The sequence below is a fragment of the Haematobia irritans genome, chromosome 4 (genome assembly GCF_050003625.1).
Source record: "Haematobia irritans isolate KBUSLIRL chromosome 4, ASM5000362v1, whole genome shotgun sequence".
NCBI classification, from domain to species: domain Eukaryota; kingdom Metazoa; phylum Arthropoda; class Insecta; order Diptera; family Muscidae; genus Haematobia; species Haematobia irritans.
Genome location: NC_134400.1, coordinates 159668985 through 159692077, shown reverse-complemented (window position 1 = coordinate 159692077; position 23093 = coordinate 159668985). Strand labels below are relative to the sequence as shown.

Sequence of the window (23093 nt, the reverse complement as noted above, 5' to 3'; positions counted from 1 at the left end):
AACTTGTTTATTTATGCATTACAAGGAAAAATGTGTTAATTGATACATTCATACTAAAGAGTTCAGCCTTGAAATGGGGGCAAGTTTAAAAGTCTGTAAGAAATGTATTTGCATATACAGAAAAAAATCTAAAAAACAGAAATGATATTATCAACCACCGAAGTCATCAAAAACAGTAATTGATCCAACTAAAAAAATTGATACAATTAAAAAATTAATACAATTAATTTTTATTTTAATATAATTAATTGGATTTAATTTAAAAAAATGAAACAATTAAATTATTTAATTCAATCAAAAATTGAATTTGGAAAATTTTGGGTTATATTTTTAACCTCCACCGTGGCGCAATTGTTACCATGCCTGCCTTCCATACAAGGGGTAATGAGAATTGGGCAGCACTCATTGATAAGGAAGAAGTTCAGAAATGGTGGTATCACAAAGGTCTGAATTGTCTAAGTGTAAGAAAAACCCGTCTGACACTATACCAAACCTAGCCTGTGTAATAATCCTTTTTTAGTGAATTAACAATGTTCTGATTTCGGTTTAAAATTAAACTAATTTTTTAATTAAAAATTTCATTTTGTTTTGGTGATTCATACCATTTTGTGATTGAAGAAGTTTCAATTAAAACATTAATTGGATCAGTTAATTTAGTGATTGAAACAGAAAAATGTAGTTTCTGTGTTACACAGTATGCGAAACTCGTACACGTTTTACTTTTTTGAATTCCTTCGAAAATTTTAAACTTTCATCACCAACATTTTTTTTTTGTTACAAAATTTTGATTTCTGCAATAAAAAAATAATTTTTGATCTAAAAACACAGTTTATTCCGTTCTTCTCTGACTTTAAGTTTTTTTCGAGAACTTCCGAACATTTTTGGAATGTATGTAAAAATTTTTTTGTGTTGTGTTCGGTTGAAGCAGGGATTTAACCCACGGCCCTTTGTATGCAAGGCGGGCACGCTAACCATTGATCCACGGTGACCAACTAAATGTATGTTTCTGTCAAATAAAGTTTCTTTAGATCGGCTCGTGTGCGCCGAAAACTAGGCTTTATTAATATAACTGCTTGACTGTTTGCGTTAGTTGTGTGTTGATGGTAATAGTGATAATTGTCTGTTGGTGACAACAACAGCTAGGTAGCCCAGTGGATAGTGTGTTGGCTTAAAAACTGCATGGTCCGCAGTTCGATTATCCGTCCAGGAAGGTAAAATTTATAAAATCGACATTGTTGTATTACAGAAAAAAGTTGCTAAGAACTAAAAAAACCTAGTGGAAGTGAGAAAGATGTGAGGAAAATTGCAAATAGTCAGAAAAGATTCTTTTTTGAGTTAGTCTTTATGAAATTGTTTTTACATCCTGGAAAAGAATAAACGTTTATCACAAATATGTATATACACTGAAAAAAACAGTGAACCCACCAGGAAGAAAACTTTCGATTAATTTTAGAAAATTTTGAATATATGTAGAAAATTTTAACTAAACAGTATTACAAACGTTGGCATCACGCCGATGTCATAAAAATAAGTAACTATTTTTCGACAAATACAAGAAAATTTATTAGACATAACTAAGTTTTTTCAATTGTTAAAGAAAATTTTGTAGTTTGAAGAAAAAACTTGGAGTTCAAAATTGCAAGAATGTCTTTAGTGACATACGAAGTTCACGATGGACGCATTTTTGGTAAAATCTACAAATTTAAAGAAATTCTGAACTATTTTGTGGAAGACACGAATTTAGTTAATCTTTATGCTTCATTTGAGTATATTTTTTCCTCGGGTTTAGTTAATTTAACTAATGTACACAAAAAAGTATTAGAGTAAAGAAAACTTTCTCCAAACATAATATTTCTATGAACTAAAATAAAGTTAAATTGGCTTTAGTGAAATAGAGAGTTCACTTTTTTTGGTGTACTTTTCTTCCAAAGAAACTTCCTTACAGCGAAAAGCAAATGAGAAACGATCTTTGTTTGTTTATTATTTTTTTTTTTTCGTGTATATCTATGATAAGGGGGATTTTTTTAAGTTTTATATTTGCAATATAAATGTAAAACTTTACAAAATGGTACAGGATCCGAATTTTTAAAATCAATACACCAATTCGGAAGAAGCCTATATTACTATTTTAATCAAATATATTTTATATATCTAATTGGTATGATTAATTTCATGATTGAAGCAATTTCAATTAAGAAATTAATTGAATCATTTAATTAGAAAATTTTAAAATTTAATCAGAAAAATTTTGTTTCTGAGAGGGTTTGGATAGTAAAAAAGAGCCAATTAAGGAGATAAGAGGTAAATCAAAGGCACTAGGAGTTATACTGGAAAAAGACTTGGCATGTTTTGAGCGGGATAATTTTTCTTAGAAAAATAAAAATTTTTCATTTTACAAACACATTTTACTTACTTTTTGATTAGCGACACCATATCGCTGAATTACTTCAAGAGCGATGTATTTCACAATTAAAAATATAAATATGTACATAATAATTACCTTTGTTCAATGTGATTGGATATAAAATATATTTTGAAATTATTATGCCAAACAATAATTCAGATAAATATTCTGAATTATTATTTTATTTTTCTACGATAATGTAATTTCATATTTTTCTTATCTACAATGAATGGCAATGGCATGAACCACAAAACCAAATTTTGAGTATTATTTTCGAGGTCATCATTGTTAAACAAATGTATATTTTGGATGCACGTAGGAATGTGCTTCTTATCACTTATAAACAATTCTCAAAAAGAAACGATAAAATATTAACAACAATTTTGCGTTAAAATACAAGTGAAATATGACAACAAAGATCTGATAAAAACTACACTTACCAAGATTGTGTGACCTCACAGAAAAAAATATTCACCATTGATTGTACAGATTCTCAAATTATGTAATTTTATTACACTCAAAAAATGTTGATTCGGATCCAAAGACTTGGTCTCTTTGATTTGAGTTCTGCTTTCGAGCCAAAGGAAGTCAAACTGATAAAATTTGTTAAAATTCAAATCAAATATTTATTCAGTTATGTATTCGATTTAACATAAAGGATTATTTTGTAAAATTAAATGTAGAAATATTGAAAAATGAAATATACAAATTTGTAAATATTTATTGACTAACCACATAATGTTGAATAAAATGATTTGATTGTAGAACACAACATTTATATGTATGTAATGCTTTTAGTCTTCATAGCGTTGACAGCCGTTTAAGTCTAAGGTCCTTAAAATAAATAAAAGTGTTTATCTTTTGAAGTAATAAAATTGATATAAAGAATAGAGTTTGACCAAAGCGGGGTTTTTTTGGACGAAGACGAAGCCGATGTTTTGCAAAAAAAGCAAAATTCGGCCGAATCCGAAATCGATATTTTTCTGAAATATTTAAATAAAAGAATTATTCGAAAAGGGCATAAAAAACAACAATAAAATGTAATTCAGTCAATGTCTTATAATATTCCTTTAGAACTGACAGACGTTATGTGTTTAAAATTCAGTAGGATTTTTATACATTTCTTACGTTTCATTTGTAGTAGGCCACTTTTCTTAAGAAAAAGAAAAACATTTTTGCTTTAGAGAAATAACTTTTAAACTAACTCAAACATTGAATTTTTAAATTTAAAAAAAAAAAACTTTAAATATAGGCTAAGACTTTTTTTGAGGATCTTTCATTTTTCGTTTAAAGTTTTATTTGGAATTAAGGTAACATTTTTATACTTTGAAGTATCTGTTATAATTTGGATTCTTTTGGCCAGTTTCTCATCTTCATTTTTTTATGGGATCAGCGGTTTATGGTTCGGCGGGGTCATTTGACCTTAGAAAATCAAATTGGACTAACAGCCAGGCTGGATTGCGCTATCGAGAGTTGATAAATGTTTTTTTTTTTTTTTTAACACTGGAGTTGGATGGTATTGATCTGAACAAACACAACGAAAACATTGCTCTTTTACGGGAAAGTATCCGGGCCGTGTTATCTGTCAAAACTGAAAAAAATATTGTCGTGAGGCCAACGATTTCATGTCCTTAAAATACGAATGCATACGAGGCATTTCTCTATTATAACTTTTTTTTCATGTTCAAAAGACGATAACCTTTCCTATAAAGTCGTGTTGTCCTTATAATTAAATGATTCTACTTCAAAATGGTTATCGAATAGAAAATAATTAATCAAGCTTGATATCGTTTTTTGTATGTATTGGTTTCTTTATTTTTCAATATTTCGCAATTACATTGAATTGCTTCATCAGGAGTCGATCTACAATAAAAGTGGTTTGATAATTTTTAATCATGACATGTAAAATTCTTTCTCAAAAATTGTTTTTCAAATTGCTAATAATTTTAGTGGTTTGTGCTAATAACAATTATTGGTTTTAGTTTACAAAATTTATAAATAATTAAAGATTTTAACAATTGTATATTAACAAGTATCAACATTTCTAATTAAAAGTGGTTATCTTAAAATAAAAGAAAATTTTGTTTGACTAAGGTCAAGTTGTCTTTAATAATTGTGAAAAATTCTTCAAAACTAATGAAATTGTCTTTAAATTTGTTGTCTTTTTGCAAGGATCCTTTATTAAAAAGATTTTTGAGTTTGAAGCCTAGGATTGTCTGTTTTTCAGCTACTTTGTTAATAAATGGTAAAAAGGTAATTTACCTACGAACATTCGGGATTATTATTATAAAAATATATCATATGTAAGTATTCACACGCAATGTAGTGCCTTTTGTTTTCCACCAGTACTAGTATCCCATTTTGTGATAGCATGTGTGCGGGTAAATTATATAACACATAATAGCAAATGGAGATAGCGAATGTTGATTATTTATTTTCGGAATTCCAAGAATCGCAGTGATGACATACTTTATATAAATTTGATAATACATATTGTAATGTCCTTTTTGTGTCTGTTTATTAAATGATGTACTTAAGTATATTTTTTGCTTATATTAATTATCGATTACACAGAAAAAAATAACACCAAAATATATCCAAATAAAAAAAATTGAAGCTGAAAACTTGTTCAATTTAAAATTGATTGATACAATTAACTTTGTAATCAAATTCGAAACATTAGGTCAATGATTGAAATTTTTAATTAAAAATTAATTGATACAATTAACTTTTTTAAACAAACTCGTCAGTTAAAAAGTGATTGAATTTTTTTGTACTATTTAATAAAACAATTAATTGATACAATAAATTTTTAATCAAAATGAAAACACAAAAAGTGATTGAAAATAGTTACACATTTAATTAAAAAATTAATTGTTACAATCAATCTTTTAATCAAACTAAGAACACAAAGTTTGTCAAGAAAATGAGTGAAAAATTTCGCGGTTTTTATTGAACATTTAATTGTTTCAATTAACAATTTAATTAAAAAAATTAATCGATGTTGTTTAACTGATTTAATTAGGGAGCCGACGTGGTGCAATGGTTAGCATGCCCGCCTTGCATACACAAGGTCGTGGGCTCGATTCCTGCTTCGACCGAACACCAAAAAGTTTTTCAGCGGTGGATTATCCCACCTCAGTAATGCTGGTGACATTTCTGAGGGTTTCAAAACTTCTCTAAGTGGTTTCACTGCAATGTGGAACGCCGTTCGGACGAGGCTATAAAAAGGAGGTCCCTTGTCATTGAGCTTAACATGGAATCGGGCAGCACAAAGGACTGAATAGTCTAAGTGAGCCTGATACATCGGGCTGCCACCTAACTGATTTAATTAAAAAGTTAATTGGAAATTGGATTGAAGTTTAACCAAATAATTAAATGGATCAATTAAGAAACTGTTTGAGTTTTCCAATCGACGTCAATTAAATTTTTGACTAAATCAATTAAAAATTAATTAATTTTTGCAATCAACATCAATTAAATTTTTAATTGAATAAATTAAAAAATTAATTGAAATTGTCAAATCAATTAATTAATAACTGTGATTGATACTATCATTTTCGTGATTGAAGACATTCCAATTAAAACAATAATTGGTTTCAATTAATTTCGTAATTGAATCATATATTTTTTTTGTGTATGAAAACATTTGTTTAAGTCAATTTCGAAAATCATGAAAAAATTTATTCCAATAGTATTTAAAGATAAAAAAATTGATTTTGACAAAAAGCAAATTAGTCGAAAAACCTTTCTATCCCTAACATATTTCATTCTTGCAAGCGATAAAAGTGTGAAATAATCGAAAAATTACGTGCTGATTATACAAATAAATGTCTTACCAAACTCAATGTATAATATGAATAAAACTGTACAGAAAGTTCAGTTTATTTTTTTTATTACCACACCTTTTGCATATTTTTGTAGATAAAAAAGGTATTTTAAATAAATAAGTAAAAGAGTAAAACAAGTAAAAGTATTAAATCACATTTACAAACAATTTACTGAAGAAAGTCCCAACAAGTTGATGTTGAAAACTGCCGATTTTTATTATCTATCTATCAATTAAAATTTGATATCACCACCGTTATGACTGCCAAACCGAAAAATACATTCAAACTAATTTAAATGTTCATAACCCCCTCAAAGTACATTTGTGTGTGCAGTATAAATACTAATCTTATACAAATTAAACTAATCTCCTATCGCTTCGCTTTATAAATCGTAAACTTTATGATAGCATGCATGCAGCGCTGAGAGAAATGAAAGTGTACGATGAGGAACCACAGCATTTGTCGAAAATAGAACATGATATCTTATCATGTTAGTTCAAAAAGTGAAAAGATTCGATAAGGATATTTTGCACAAAAATATTGAACATTTTGATTTCTTCTTAGTTCAAAGCTGCAGTAGTAAGGTCTTGGGTTCACTATTCTTCCTCGTCACCAATTATGTCTTATCAATCCAAAGTACTCATATGCTTAAGTAATGGAAGGACATTATTCTAATTTTTCTTGTTTTTACATATATATATTTTTAGATCAATTCCAAATATAGCGAAGAATTGGCACAAGAATGTCTAGAATGGATCAAAATTGTCACAAGTGAGCCCATAAATACTTCTGGGGAAATGGATAATTTCTTCGAAGTATTGAAGGATGGCGTTCTCTTGTGTAAATTGGTTAACTGTCTGCAGCCTGGTTCGGTGAAGAAGATCAATGAAAGTAAAATGGCATTCAAATGCATGGAAAATATCTCAGGTAAATTAAGCTTATAATAATAGTAAATTCTATATATGTAATAAATTATCTTTCCTACAATGTACAGCATTTTTGGAGTGTGCTAAAAACTTTGGAGTTCCTACCCAGGAAACATTCCAAAGTGTTGATCTTTGGGAAAGACAAAATCTGAACTCAGTAGTCATATGTATTCAGTCATTGGGACGTAAGGTATGTATAAACATTTCAATTCATCCATTGTGATTCAACATGAACATTTTGGTCAAATCTTCAAAGATGATCAACTTTTTTTCCAAGATTGAAAAATATCGACTTTTATTGAAATCGAAGTCGCCTTAGGGTTACCCTTTTTTGTAAATATCCTATTATACTAAACAAGCATTGTAATGGGTCATAAATGGCATAAGTAAGGAGATGATTGTATAAAATGTCCTGTTTTTCACAATAATTACTGATGGATCAACATTACACAATATTGCCTATTGGCTTAAACGTAATTGAATTTATGCACTTCGTATTTTCGAGCCATTCTTTGTGTTTCTATCCTTTGATTACCTATGAGGCAATTGTAATGCTGCTCTCAGTTTATTAGGAATACTTTCGCAAAGAGAAAAATCATAGTCACTTAACAGTTATATGATCATCATATCATATAAACATTTTATTGGGTGCAATTTTTGAGATCAAATGTTGCCGGCTATTAGAAATAATAACCATGTTATGAGAACATTCGCATTAGTAGGAAAGCTTCAACTTTACCTCTTATCCGATTCAACTTATATAGGTCTATATTCCAAATTAGGATAAATTTCCCTTTCAGGTATTAAAAGGATTACCGATTCCTCTTCATTAAAGTTTAGCAAGCAATTGTGATTCAGGAGACCCTTGTTGTATAGGTCTTGGTTTATTCGTTCATCTCGAAACGAACGAACGAACAATTAATGAATAGGCAGTAAATCTAAAATAATAACATATTTGAATAATTAAATGTTTTTGGTCGCCTATTTTTATTTATTTAAATAATTTTACAAACAAATCCAAAAAATATAACAAATTTCCCTTACAATAAAAAAAAATAATATATAGAATTAGCACTACCTACATAAAGACTGCTAACATTAACATATAAAAAACTCATTATTAGGTAAACAGTTTGGGTTATTCGATAGAATACTAAACTACTCACACATTAATAGCCGGTTTCAAGCCTGTGTAGCAAGCTTCAAACCATTGCCTCCACCCCGTTATGGTCCAAGCCACCGTATCACAATAAAACAAATATTTTGACAAAGTGTCTTCAATTTGCTTAAAAAAATATATATTTTTTTCTCAAATTAAGGCGTAACTGCAAACAAAAAATTTGCTGATTGGGGATTTCAAGAACACTTTACGAATTTTTGTTCTATACACCATGAATTAAAAAAAATATAATAGCAGGCACCGAATGCTGTTTTTTTAGCAGATATTCATTGGTCGTACAAGGCCTTTTTTTAATTTTTTTTTTGCTTTTTACAATGAGTAAATGTATTAATGGTCTCCCAATGTTGTATTGTTAGTTTTCCAATGTTTTCTAAAACCACACCCAAGTAATAGGTGAATGATACTTTGGTATCCCGCACACAATATAATCTAAGATTATCATTTCCATGACATCTCACTCAAAGGATTAAATTAACATGTTTTGATAAAAAGATTACACTAGTTTACAAAATATTTTTTTTTCATGTTCATTTGTCTTTTCTTTTGTATTTTGATCTGCTGAATTCGAAAAACCTTTTAATTTTTTTATGGGAAAATTTTTGAGATATCCCGTTATTTTTAGGTTTTCGCTCTTTTTTCACTAAACAAATTATATATTGAGTTAGAAATGTCCGATTTATACTTAACTTATCACAGATCCAATTATACACGATTATTCGTCATCTCAATACCTTTCATTTAGCGATTTTCAGGATATAATGGGACATTTCTAACTCGAGATATAATTTAATATATATAAGAAAAGTCACCTCTCATCGGCGTTGCCAGAATTGTTTCACAAAAACCTCTAGATTTGCCCGAAAAAAATATCTAAAAAAATAGCTAGAAAAAAGCAAATTTTTTGTATCAAAAGTCAAATTTTTCATTGAAATTTAACAAACTTAAAAGCTTTATTTCACTTAAAATGCATATTAATTTAATTGTATTCATTATAATTCTACTTCTGTGAGACTGCAACAATATCTAGTCATATCATTAGAAAATATCAATATGTTTCGTTTTAATTGGCTTAAATCCTCTGAATTAATGATAAATTCGCGAACGTGGACATTTTTGCTAATTTTACCCAAGTGAGTAAAATCCATTCTTACTGTCTTACAAGTTTATACTGAATAACTTTTATTGGAAAATTACCCAAACAAACCTATTGTTGTCCAATTTTCGTAAATGGAATTCCATCCCATTAATAAATAGCAATTTTTATTCTATGTTATGTATCAAGTAAAATACGTCTTTAAAATAAAGTGTTGAAAAACATCTTCTATTTTTGAACGCTTTTTTGGTTTGTGGTCACTATACAAAAATTCCACAAATTTAAAGACTATTTCATTAATTTTAAGAATTTTTCAGAATTGACCCTAGCCTAACAAAATTTTCTTTCATGTAAAGATACCCATTTTTAAGTTAAATCACTTAACTATAAGGACACTGACTTTGTCGACTTTTGGACAAGGAAAACAGTTTATATAAAAGAAATTCACAAATGCTATTATAAGCAAAATTCGCGTTTTGTATTTTAAGGACATGAAATCTTTGGCTTCATGACAATTTTGTTATTTCAGTGTACAAAGCAATTCGCATCTACAATTTTAACTTAGTATTAACATAATAACTTGAGAATATTATAATAACATAATAAGGACACCATAAACGAGTCAAATGCTAATAATCCTAATAATTTACTGACAGTTTATCTAAGGAATTTGCATGGTAATAGTAGATTTAAAGTTTACGTTAACTGTTATGAATATGAGGAAAAAAACTTTACAACAAGGGGTATTTGCTGCAAAAATTCCCCGCATAATGGCGGAAATCATTATTACAATTGAGCATCATGGCTTTGATAAAAACGCCGTTTTATCCATATTTCAATAGAAACATGTCGAAAATAAAAAAGCTAAAAATAGCTAAAACGGTCATGAAAACAATCCAGAAAAAAACTAAAAGTTAAATGCATTTTTTCCCCGCTAAAGACTTAAAAAAAGCCAAATCTAGCGGGAAAATAGCTAAATGCTTGATTACTTAATTGATTTGAAATTGTTGATCTTGTGTGATTAAAAATATATACTTTTCTTTTAACAGGCCCACAATTTCGGAAAACCCTCGATTGGACCCAAAGAAGCCGACAAAAACGTTCGCAATTTCTCGGAAGAACAATTGCGTGCCGGACAAAATGTTATTTCCCTCCAATACGGTTCCAACAAAGGTGCGAACCAGTCGGGCATTAATTTTGGCAACACCAGACATATGTAATTCACTTCCTTCTATATTAAAAAAAAAAATCCCAAAACAGCTCGTCTTGTTATAACATGTTAAGACATTCCATAGGATCATTCCTTTTGTATTAATCTATTATTACTATTATTATTTTTGCATTCCACAACAAAAAATGTTTATTTTCTAATTTATATAATTGAACCCAAAAATTATAAAAAAATATTTTTGAGGCCCCATACAAAACCTTTTGTATGCTAAGAGTATATAGAGAATAATACAGAAAGTTGAAACTTTTTACACATACATAAATTCATTTTTGAGTTTTTATTTCATGCACCACATGGACTTTAATTGGCACTAGAGATTACTATTAGATTCACATGGACAGCCTTAAAAACCAACTTATCTTTGACAATCAATCAACTACCTATTTATTACTGTTATACCTATAAGCGTATAATAAAATTTGCACGTACAATCTCCTCACATGACAAGAAAGTATATGTGTACATATTTTTGTGTGTGCGTGTATTCGGAAATATTAAAATGTGCCATTTTAGTTTAAAACCATATAGTGACACTTATTAAATGCAAAAAATAATGATATGTGTTTGGTATAGAATCATTTCAAAAGCATTATCTTAAAAAGAAAAAGTCACTCACCTTCTCTTCCCCCATTAATATAAAATATTTGGCCAAGCGTTTATATTCCATTAACTTATTTTGTATTTGTCATTTAATACCTGCATATTTTCGAAATAAAAATTTGGAGACGATTTTTAAATATATATACACACTCAAGTAATTTGTTATTTACTAAACAAAAAAGTGGGCCATTTTAGTTTGGTGAAAAAGGAAGGTAAAAATCTATGAAAGACTGAAGCACAGAATTTGGAGCATTTTTTAAACTATATATTTGTATATATGGTGTATTTTTTATCAATGCCGAACCGAAAAAAACATCAAAAGGTGGGGACCTATCAATATTAAATTATTGTCATTACGATATTTTAGAGATATTGATAAAATTCATCGGCTATTTATTATTGCAAAGAATCAACAAAAAAGTTTAACAGTTGAGAAAATTTACGGGTTTAAAAAAGCTGGCAGATATATTGAACATTGAGTAAACTTGGATCCATACGCAGCAAAATAATTTGATGTTGTTCCACAAACATCTCTTTTTAAGAGCACCCTGGAATCCTCCATCAATTTTTTTCCTCTTGCGACGGACCTAGTCTTAGAAAATACGCTAATTGGCTGTTTAAAGTCAAAATTAAAATTTTGGACATGAAATGTCGCAAAAAATAATAGAATAGAAAAACAACAGAAATGTAAAAAAACAATAGAGATAAAATTGAAACTATCACTTTATTCCATTTGGAAAGTCGAAAATTGTTTACCATATACCTTTCACAATTTTAAGCGTAATTACTATGTTTTTAGCACTTAATTTTTGCGCTTAATTTCGTATATTGGTGAACAATTTTCGACTTTCCAAAAGGAATAAAGTGATAGTTTTTCAGATATTTTTTCCAGACGCGCTGTCTCCATCAAGAATAAATACTGATAGATGCTGGAGCATCAGCCGAATATAGCAGAATTTTAACTTAAAAATCAACATAATTCCTTTTTTAATGCAATGTGTTTTTATTCGTGTAAATGTTATATCTGGAATAATTTATAAATTTTTATTCACATTAATAAACATCTAAACAATAGTATTTTACTTGACCACAATGATTCTTTTACAACCATCTTAAAATTCACTTTTTCTAATAGTTTGAAGGGGCTCCTTTTGTAGTAACTTGGCGTGGTACAACTTCTCAAAGTGACGCCACTTTTGCGACGAGTTTTTGATATCGTATACGACTGTTTTCGACGTGGTGGGGATTCTCAGAAGTGCCGTCAAAATCAAAAAATGATGGCAGGGTTATTGCTTAGTACTAGTTCGGGCATATGCCTAGTACTAAGACCTCGTACGAAATACTGTTATACTCCATATAAAAAACATTTGTCGGAATATCTGCGAAATCTTTCCTTCGGGCTTTTTCGAACAAAATAAGTTAACAACCCTGTGCTTGGCACACTATTCACGGTGATAAATGATATTCGTTTTTCGCAGAACTTTGTACTAAGAAATATCGTGAGAGCGATTTTTTTATTAATTTGTTATTTTATTTATTCATTCAATATAATACAAATGCCTAGTGGCCCACATAGCGTATTAAGGTGAGTACTATGTTCGTATTTTTCACCAAAACACTAAATTAAAAGTGTACAAATCTATATGAAGACGATTACTTTTTTAAAAAGGCTTGTGAAATAATGAATTGAAAAGATCTAAGGAATTGATTGTGAACCATTTTGTATTTATAATTTAATTAATTTAAAAAAGTTACCGTGAAAATAAGCGGGTTTTCAACTTGAAAACTGAACATAGTACTCAGTTTTACACAGTGATAAATCCTAACCATAGGCTTCAGAATAAAAAAAAAAACTTTGAAATTGAAATCCTTAGAACTAAATAAATACACATCACAACCGATTTCCCAAATCTAATACACTGAAATAATTCAAGTAGTAGAGCAAAAAATGTATAAATAACTAGTAAATAACCCCGTGTTAGGTTAGGTGGCAGCCCGATTATGATTCAGGCTCACTTAGACTATTCAGTCCATTGTGATTCTAGTTTTAACCGCTGAACCTTCTCGATTATTTTCTTCTGTTGAACCCACCAGATTGTTCCAGAACCATTAACAGACTGCTTAAGTTAACGTTTTCCAGGTCCGCCAGTAATCTAAAGCTATATGCCCCTAAAATTCGCTTACGCCTTACACAAAATGCAGGACACTCACACAAGAGGCTCATACAATAGCCATTATACTTCGCGCCAATAGTTTTTGCAAAATCGCCTATCAGGCAGCGACCCGTTATAGCAGATATCAGGTGTGATATCCGACGTCTCCAGAACACTAGCATTTCTAGTGTGCGGTTTAAGTTTATGTTAGGGGCTACCCTACAAGTTATATAACCGATATGGCATTTACATACGTTTTTGCTCATATGGCAACTCGGAACATTCAGTCTAGTTCTACGCGCTTTTCTAGAAGCAAAAAGCTTCATTCTCTTTTTATCTTGTATTAACTTTACACGGTTAGCGTTAGTGACCACTCGCATCTCATAATTTAATTTGTTAAATAAAACTCTATCAATTTACAAAAATCAATCAAGTGGCTTTTTATTTTCAAATATAAGATCACAACAAAAGTGGCGACGAGGAAAGTCGAGTGAATTCACAAGTTTTTGGTGTTGCAATAATCATGATGGAAGACGCATCAGTGTCCGACGATACAATTGTGAAATTGTTGGCCGATCAACAGGCAACAATGAACCAACAGACGCAACTCCTCAAGCAGCTAACGCTACTCATACAAGCACAAAATACAAATTCGACAAATGACGCTCCAGAAACATCAAAGGCAGCATTGATGGAGTCGCTGGCTCATTCGATGACGGATTTTGTGTACGAACCAGAAAGCGGTTTAATTTTTCAATCATGGTATAACAGATACGTCCACGTTTTCGAGAAGGAGGCAGTCACTCTCGAAGATCACGATAAGGTAGCACTCCTGTGGAGGAAAATGTCCAACCACGTTCATGAAAGGTTTGGAAACTACATTTTGCCACAGAAGCCATCAGGGATGACCTTAAAGGACACCATAGAAAAATTAAATAAACTATTTGGGAAGGTGGAGACAGAAGTGTCGCAACGTTACAAGTGTTTACAAATGTCGAAATCCGAGGGTGAAGATTTCAAAGAATATGCTGGACGAGTCAACCTCCAGTGTGAACTTTTTCGTCTCAGGGACATGCAAGTTGACCAGTTCAAGTGTCTCATCTTCGTCCTGGGACTGAAATCCAGCAAAGACAACGACATCCGTCTAAGATTATTAAAAATTCTGGATGAAGCTAAAGACACCACGAATCTCGACAATCTTGTAGATGAAACACAACGACTTCTGGATCTCAAAACAGACAACACTCTCATTTCACAACAAGAGAAAGCTGTGTGCGCAGTAAACAAATCAGCAATGAAGAACAACTCTTCAAAACTTCCGAAAACACCCTGTTGGTTATGTGGTGAGCTACATTTTTCAAAATTCTGTCCCTTCATCAAGCATAAATGTGCCAAGTGTCAACAAATTGGTCACAAAGACTACTACTGCGACAGTGCAAAACGGGGCAAGCAAGCGAACAACAGCGGTAAGCAGCGAGCAAGCACAAAAGGGAGTTACCATACCAAGGCAGTTTTTTCTACAAAACGGTTACAATTCAAACAGTCTCGAAAATTTATCGATATCAGCGTCAATGGACATTCGGTACGATTACAGATCGATACCGCATCTGACATATCGATAATATCTCAAAATACGTGGGAAAATATTGGCAAGCCTGCCGCCTACAAAACAGATGATATCGCTACAGATGTTAACACGAACAAAATCAACATCATTGCAAAATTCGAGTGCAATGTAAAAATCAAGAAGAAAACTTTGGATTTGTCTTGTTATATTTCAGACATTGAAAATCTCAATATTATGGGCATAGACTGGATCGAAGCTTTTAATCTGTGGGATACACCAATCTCAGCATGGTGTCATCGTATAATTTCAAACGAGGATATTTCATCACTCAAGAGCAAGTATCAAAAAGTTTTCGACAACAACAATATGGGACTTTGCACAAAGACCCAAGTGCACATCAAACTTTTGCCAGGTTCCAAGGAAGTTTATATCCCTAAGCGACCAGTACCTTACGCAGTAAGGGGGGATATTGAATGCGAATTGGACAGACTACAAAATGCGGGAATAATAACACCCGTAGATTCATCTCGATATGCAGCGCCAATCGTGGTAAGCAGAAGAAACGGAAAGATACGCATTTGCGCCGATTATTCAACTGGGTTGAACAGTATAGTCGAACCAAATCAATACCCTCTTCCAACACCCGAGGAAATCTTCGCCGAATGTCACGATTGTACCATCTTCAGTCATTTGGATCTCTCAGACGCATACCTCCAGGTCGAAGTAGACGATGAAAGTAAGGACCTCCTCACGATCAATACACATAAAGGTCTTTATCGCTTCAACCGCCTCACTCCAGGTGTCAAATCCGCGCCCGGAGCTTTTCAACGCATAATGGATCAATTATGTACAGGCATTAATGGTTCCAGAGCTTATATCGACGATATTATACTCGCAAGTAAATCCATATCAGAACACGAATTCAATTTAGATCTTTTATTACAGAGACTACAGGAATATGGTTTTCGACTTAAGTTCGAAAAATGCCAATTTTTCAAGACCAGCATCAAGTACTTGGGCCAAGTAATTGACAAGTCAGGCATACGCCCAGATCCTGAAAAGATTCGTGCCATACAAGATCTCAAAGTGCCACAAAACATATCAGAAGTGAGATCACTACTAGGCTCGATTAATCATTATGGGAAATACGTCAACAACATGCGGAAGCTTCGAAAGCCTCTTGACGACCTTTTAAAGAAGGACAAAACATTTCAGTGGTCAGCACAATGTCAAAACAGTTTGGATGAATTCAAACGCATCTTGAGTTCGGATCTGTTACTGACCCACTATAATCCAAATCTTCCCATACATGTAGCAGCTGATGCTTCATCGCACGGCATAGGCGCTGTGATATATCATACTTTTTCAGACAATAACATCAAAGCAGTATACCACGTATCACGAGCTCTCACAGAACCTGAGAAAAATTACAGCCAAATCGAAAAGGAAGGGTTAGCATTGATATTCGCCGTCCAGCGCTTCCATAAGATGTTATTTGGAAGAAAATTCACCCTTCACACAGACCACAAACCATTGTTGGCTATCTTCGGCTCCAAAAAAGGTATACCAGTGTACACCGCAAATCGCTTGCAAAGGTGGGCTCTCATCCTTCTCACCTATGATTTCGAAATAAAGTACACCAACACAAACGATTTTGGGCACGCCGACGTTTTATCTCGTTTAATAAGCAATCACGAGAAGCCGACAGACGACTACATAGTGGCATCAATATCGCTTGAAGACGACATTCAATGCGATATCAATGAAGCAATGTCAACATTACCAATCGATTTCAAATCAATCGTCCAAGCTACTAAGAACGACGAAATTCTTCAAAGAGTCAAGACATATGTTGAAAGTAGCTGGCCTGAAAATCAAAGACAAATCGATTCAGACATTCTACCATATTATAATCGAAAGGATTCTATATCAAAAACAGAAGATTGTCTCTTATTCAATTCTAGAATTATAATACCACAAGTATTCAGACAACGCGTTCTAAAGCAGTTGCATAGAGGGCACATAGCAGCAGAGAGAAGTAAGGCTATAGCTAGAAGCTACGTCTATTGGCCAAGAATAGACAAGGACATCGAGGGCTACAGTCGAAACTGCAATAGCTGTCAAGTCAACGCAAAGAGTCCTGTCAAGACAAATCTGTGTCCGTGGCCAAATACAGCACGTCCATTAGAACGTATCCACATAGACTATGCAGGCCCAGTCAATGGAGTTTATTATCTAATCATCGTGGATTCATTTTCAAAATACCCGACAATCTGCGAGACAACTTCGATTACTTCAACAGCAACAATAAAAATGCTCAATACATTTTGCGCTCAATTCGGAAATCCCGAACAACTGGTGTCGGACAACGGCACACAATTCTGTTCTGCACAATTCGAGGATTGGTGTACCCATCGAGGTATAAAACACACTAGAACTGTGAGATTTCATCCAAGTTCTAACGGTCAGGCGGAAAGATTCGTAGACACTCTCAAAAGAGCTTTAAAAAAATCAGAAGGGGAGGAGACGGCCTCTGAAGCACTACAAACATTTTTACATGTCTACCGCTCAACACCAAACCCGAATTCACCAAACGGACTAAGCCCGGCAGAATCGTTCATAGGCAGAAAAATGCGCACAGTCTTTGATCTAATGTCAAAACCACCTACTGTAACTTCAGAAATAAATGTAAAAATGCAAGAACAGTACAATCAAAGACACGGGACTAAGAATAGATCATTTCAACGCGGAGATCTCGTATTCGCCAAGAACTTCCGAGGTAATAAATGGAATTGGGTTCCTGGCGAAATAATCGAAAAAGTTGGAAACGTTGTTTACAACACGCTTATTCAAGTTGGAGATCGCAACATCTTGGTAAGAGCTCATACTGACCAATTACGACCGAGAAGTTCAAAGCATCAGAATGAGTCAGATGATAATTCGAACTTGCCATTGGATCTATTACTTGAGGCATTCAACATTTCACCACCACCGTCTAATGAAGAATTTACAACGCCTCCAACGTCACCAATTTTCCACCCTAAGCGGATCACTGCTCGAAGACATCCAGTGGAAACTGCCTCTAGATCGCCGTAGGCATCTTAAGGGGGGAGATGTTAGGGGCTACCCTACAAGTTATATAACCGATATGGCATTTACATACGTTTTTGCTCATATGGCAACTCGGAACATTCAGTCTAGTTCTACGCGCTTTTCTAGAAGCAAAAAGCTTCATTCTCTTTTTATCTTGTATTAACTTTACACGGTTAGCGTTAGTGACCACTCGCATCTCATAATTTAATTTGTTAAATAAAACTCTATCAATTTACAAAAATCAATCAAGTGGCTTTTTATTTTCAAATATAAGATCACAACAGTTTAAATGGGGTCATATTTGCTTCGTGTCGTTACAACCCTTGCAATTCTCCCATCGAACATTTGCCATCATAACAGCCTTCTCACGCAGTATGAGCTTGCAGGTAGCCAGGGGCATACCAACAGATTCTAGTTCCCCTGGAATATGTAAGGTAGTCCCTAGCCTTGCCAACTCATCCGCTTCGCAGTTCCCCGGTATGTTCCTATGGCTAGGCACCCATAATAGGTGAATATTGTGCTGCTCAGCCATCTCATTGAGAGATTTGCGGCTGTCGATGGCCGTTTTCGAGTTAAGGGACACAGAGTCCAAGGATTTTATTGCAGGTTGACTGTCTGAGTATATATTAATGCCAACATATTTTGGAACATTACTTCTCAGCCAATTCGCCACCTCTCTTATTGCTAATATTTCAGCCTGAAAAACTCTACAGTGATTAGGTAATCTTTTCGCTATTCGAAGTTCCAGATCTTTAGAATATACTCCGAACCCCACTTGTCCATCCAATTTGGAGCCATCAGTCTCAAAATCTATATATCGTTTATTACCCGGGGCCTGTGTGCACCACTTTTTGTCGAAGTCTCGCCAAAGTATAATCCACTACGTTAGGCACATCTGGCATTATTTTGAGGACCGAACTGTGACCGTAACTTTTTTCCGACCACAGCGATAGCTCGCACAGCCGTTGTTGCAGCTGACTGTTTGGCCAAAATGTCTAAAGGCAATAGATGCAGCATGACATTTTTTGCGATCTTTGCAGTACATGACTAGTTCTGTATTTGCAGGATTTACTCCAAGACCATTCTCTTTCGCCCATTTCTGAGTCATCCGGAGGGTTCTCTGTAAAAAATATATTATTGTGGATGGGAATATTCCCCTGACTGATAGAGGCACATCGTCTGCGTATGCCACCACTTTTATTCTTTATTTTTCTAGGAAAACCAGAAGGTTGTTTATAGCAACATTCCAAAGAAGAGGTGATAGAACTCCTACTTGGGGAGTGCCTCTGTTCACATACCTTTGCATGTTTGCTTGATCTAGTGTGGCTGAAATACGTCTCCTCATTAGCAGTTCGTCTAGCAGCCTAAGTATACCTGGATCAACGTTACGACGTTATTGAATGCCCCCTCGATGTCTAGAAACGCCACGATTGTGTATTCATTGACAGATAGTGAGCTTTCGATAAAGCTGACTAGTTCATGCAAAGCGGTCTCAATAGACCTGCCCTTCGAGTATGCATGCTGTCGTTTCGAGAGCAAACTTGAATCGACGCTAGTTCTAAGATAAATGTCTACCATCCTCTCTAGAGTCCTAAGTAGGAATGAGGATAAGTTGGTTGGTCGGAAATCCTTCGCCCTCGAGTGAGAGGCTTTTCCCGCTTTAGGTATGAAAACGACTTTTGTTTCCCTCCACTTTCCTGGGATATATGATAAGTTGATTGCGTAAGTTGATACATCCTATATATATCGCCGACAACCAGGGGATGATTCTGTCAGTCACTGCTTGTAACTCCGCCGGAGTAATTCCATCAGGTCCGGGGGATTTGAGTGGTCCAAAGCTATTTAACGCCCATTTTATTCTAGATTCCGATACAATTTCGTCGATAGGAAACGACCGCTGAGCCCCAGTGGCACCGCCAGAACATGGTTCAACCGTCTGATTTCCAGGAAAATGTGTGTCCAACCCCGCGTTAAGGTAAGTACTAAGTTCGGGTTTTCCCCAAAACACTAAATTAAAAGTACAAATATATTTATGAAGACGATTATATTTTGACAACAAAAGACCTCATGTAAACAGAATTCCTCAAAAGAGGAATAAAAAATTGAGGATTTCTTGTAGATCTACTGAATGAAAAGCTTTCATACAAAAATTTCAGATTTAATTCTAAGCTAATTCTATCAAAAAATTATTTGAAACTGATTTGAATATAAGCATTTCTCAAGGGCTTGGATTATTGGGCATGGTAACACTGGATCAGACGACTTGTTTCAACGACGAAATTTCCCAATAGCATCGAATTTGTACTTTATACATTTAGTTAGTTTTGTCATATACTAGTGTTGGGAATTTTGATTATTTTTGACTACTCTATACTTTTGAATTGAGTACTCGTTACTTTAATAAAAAAAATTTAAAACACGACATTTTATGTATTTTTTAATAATATTTTCTTCTTTCCAAAGAGTTAAGAAGAAGGATCCATCTTATAATAAAAATTTGGTGCTTTTTGCATTTCAGGAGTTGACATCACTGATAAACGGCGTAACAACTTTGAAAGTCAATTTTTTGACCGGCTTTTCCTAAATTACGTTCAATATTTCAAATTCAAAGTAAGTGTAATTTTTTAGTGTAATTGTGAAGAGAATAAATTACCTTGTAATTGTATAATAACACATCAATATATATATATAAATATATATATATATATATATATATATATATATATATATATATATATATATATATATATATATATATATATATATATATATATATATATATATATATATATATATATATATATATATATATATATATATATATATATATATATATATATATATATATATATATATATATATATATATATATATATATATATATATATATATATATATATATATATATATATATATATATATATATATATATATATATATATATATATATATATATATATATATATATAAAGCTATAAAACGGAGGTCCCTTGTCATTGAGCTTAACAGCAAGTTCACCAATGTGGTATCACAATGGACTGAATTGTCTAAGTGAGCCTGATACATCGCGCTGCCACCACCATAGCCTAACCATTAGTCTACTTAAAGTCTGCAGATTTTGAAGTCTGTAGTTTTTGTACGAGCCTAATAAATTGAGTCCACATCGAATCAGATTTATTTATATATGTACTTGGGACAAAAATCTTTGTATATAGCACCTAACACATTTTACGGATTTGATATGGTATCAAAATATGGATCTACAAAGTGGTGCAGGATATAATATAGTCGGCCCCGCCAGACTTTCCTTACTTGTTTTTTGTCGACAATGTATACCACGTATGGAATAACTTGCAATTTAGAAGATGATGTTAGGAAGTTGATACATCATGACAGTCTTTTGTAGAAGTTGCTACGCAATCCGTGATGGAGGGTACATAAGATTCGCCCTGGCCGAACTTACGACCGTATATACTTGTTTACTGATTATACCCAATAAACACAGGATGAGCGTTTTTCAAATGCAACAATTTTTCAGTTTGAGGGTAAATATAATTTTCAACATAAATTCAACTTGACTTGAAATAGCTCATCTTCAATACATCTTCAAATTGTTTGCGAATTACTTCCCATTTGCCAAAATGTTGACGAAATCTTTGAAAAGGTGTTGAAGATAATATGAGAAAACTTTGACAAAACACTACCCTAAAATGCAACGAAAAAACCATGTGGTTTTCCATACTTATTTGTGCAACGAAGTTCGTGGTCAATTGCAAGAAATAAAAAATGGAAAATTTTAGACAAATAACCAAATAGTTTATAAAAATAGGTAAGTGAAAATAAAAAATGAAATAAAACTTTATGGAAGTCACTAAATGTATATCTCTTTGCAGAAAACTAAAATTATGGATTCTACGTTCTTGAAAACATTAAAAAGCTGACCGATGAAAAAATGGTGGACAATTAACTAGAACTGCTTCAAATAGTTTATAATAATTGGTACGTCAATATGAAAAATTAAATCAACACTTTAGAGAAGTCACTAAATTTAAATCTCTTTGCAGAAAACTAAAATCTTTGGATGCTACATTCTTGCAAACATTAAGAAGCTGACCAATGAAAAATGAGTGACTTATCGACAATAAAAAGTTTCCAGAAACATTACAAGTTAAATTGTTAAAAACAACAAATTGTTGAAATCAAAAAACTTCTGGATGAAAATGTGCAGCATATCGTCAGTTTAATTCATATGCTATTATCAGTTTAAAATGGATATTTTGTGAATTCCTTCTGCTGGAAATCAATTCTAACACGCGGTCAGTACGTTCCTAATTTCAAATTACCCGCATGTTAATAAATTTTAATGCTGTTTTATGACACCAAAAGGAAGGAAAACGAATTATCAATGCAAAAGTGTTTAAGATATTTAAAGTTTTGTTGTTTGTTTTTATTTTGTTCTTATTTGTTGATATGTTTAATAAGATTATTATTTATCAATTGGTATTGTAGTGTATTATGTAGTGTAGTGCATTATTATATATTTTATTTTGACGAAAATGAATAAATTATACAAAATTCATAGAATTTTGGCTTTGACTTTCAATTTGAAGTGTGGATATCATTCATACAAATTTAAGTTGAAAAGTATTTGCAACGATGTTAATTTTGAATTTGACTCGCATCGAAAATTGTTTGACAAATTATTGAGTAGCGATGCATTTCAATTTGAGGATAACACTTGAGATATTATTGCTAATGTGTTGAATTTCACTGTTGAGGGTAATGTCTGTTTTTTGTTGAGAACGCGATTTTCTCAACAATTTCTCAACTTGAATATTACCCTAATACTTTGAAAAAATGTTTGAAAAATTGTTGAAATTTAGCATTTTTCAAACGTTTGTGTTTATTGGGTATTGTCAGTTTCAATCAATTTTTTCATTGGATTGTATTGAAGATATTGAGTACTCATTTAATTGTAACGAGTACTCAAAAAAATAGTCAGTAACGAGTACTTGT

General features: G+C 32.4%; 1 protein-coding gene and 1 long non-coding RNA gene across 3 annotated transcripts in view; both read left to right on the top strand.

Moving 5' to 3' along the window:
- Chd64 (transgelin calponin-3) overlaps nt 1-11418 on the top strand; it is a 44308-nt gene extending 32890 nt beyond the window's left edge. The window contains exons 1-4 of one of the 2 annotated variants that reach the window (XM_075303521.1): nt 6722-6870; nt 6942-7161; nt 7229-7350; nt 10483-11418. In XM_075303521.1, coding sequence (XP_075159636.1) covers nt 6853-6870; nt 6942-7161; nt 7229-7350; nt 10483-10653 — 531 coding nt within the window. In that variant the 5' untranslated portion in view covers nt 6722-6852 and the 3' untranslated portion in view covers nt 10654-11418. Of the gene's footprint in view, nt 1-6721; nt 6871-6941; nt 7162-7228; nt 7351-10482 lie in introns of those variants that run through there. The other variant, XM_075303520.1, reaches the window with a different exon arrangement.
- A 10169-nt stretch (nt 11419-21587) lies between these two features.
- On the top strand, nt 21588-22472 carry LOC142236271 (uncharacterized). Its single transcript, XR_012721969.1, has 3 exons — nt 21588-21906; nt 21971-22076; nt 22142-22472. It is a non-coding gene; the product is annotated as an uncharacterized LOC142236271 (long non-coding RNA).
- The last annotated feature ends 621 nt before the right edge of the window (nt 22473-23093 follow it).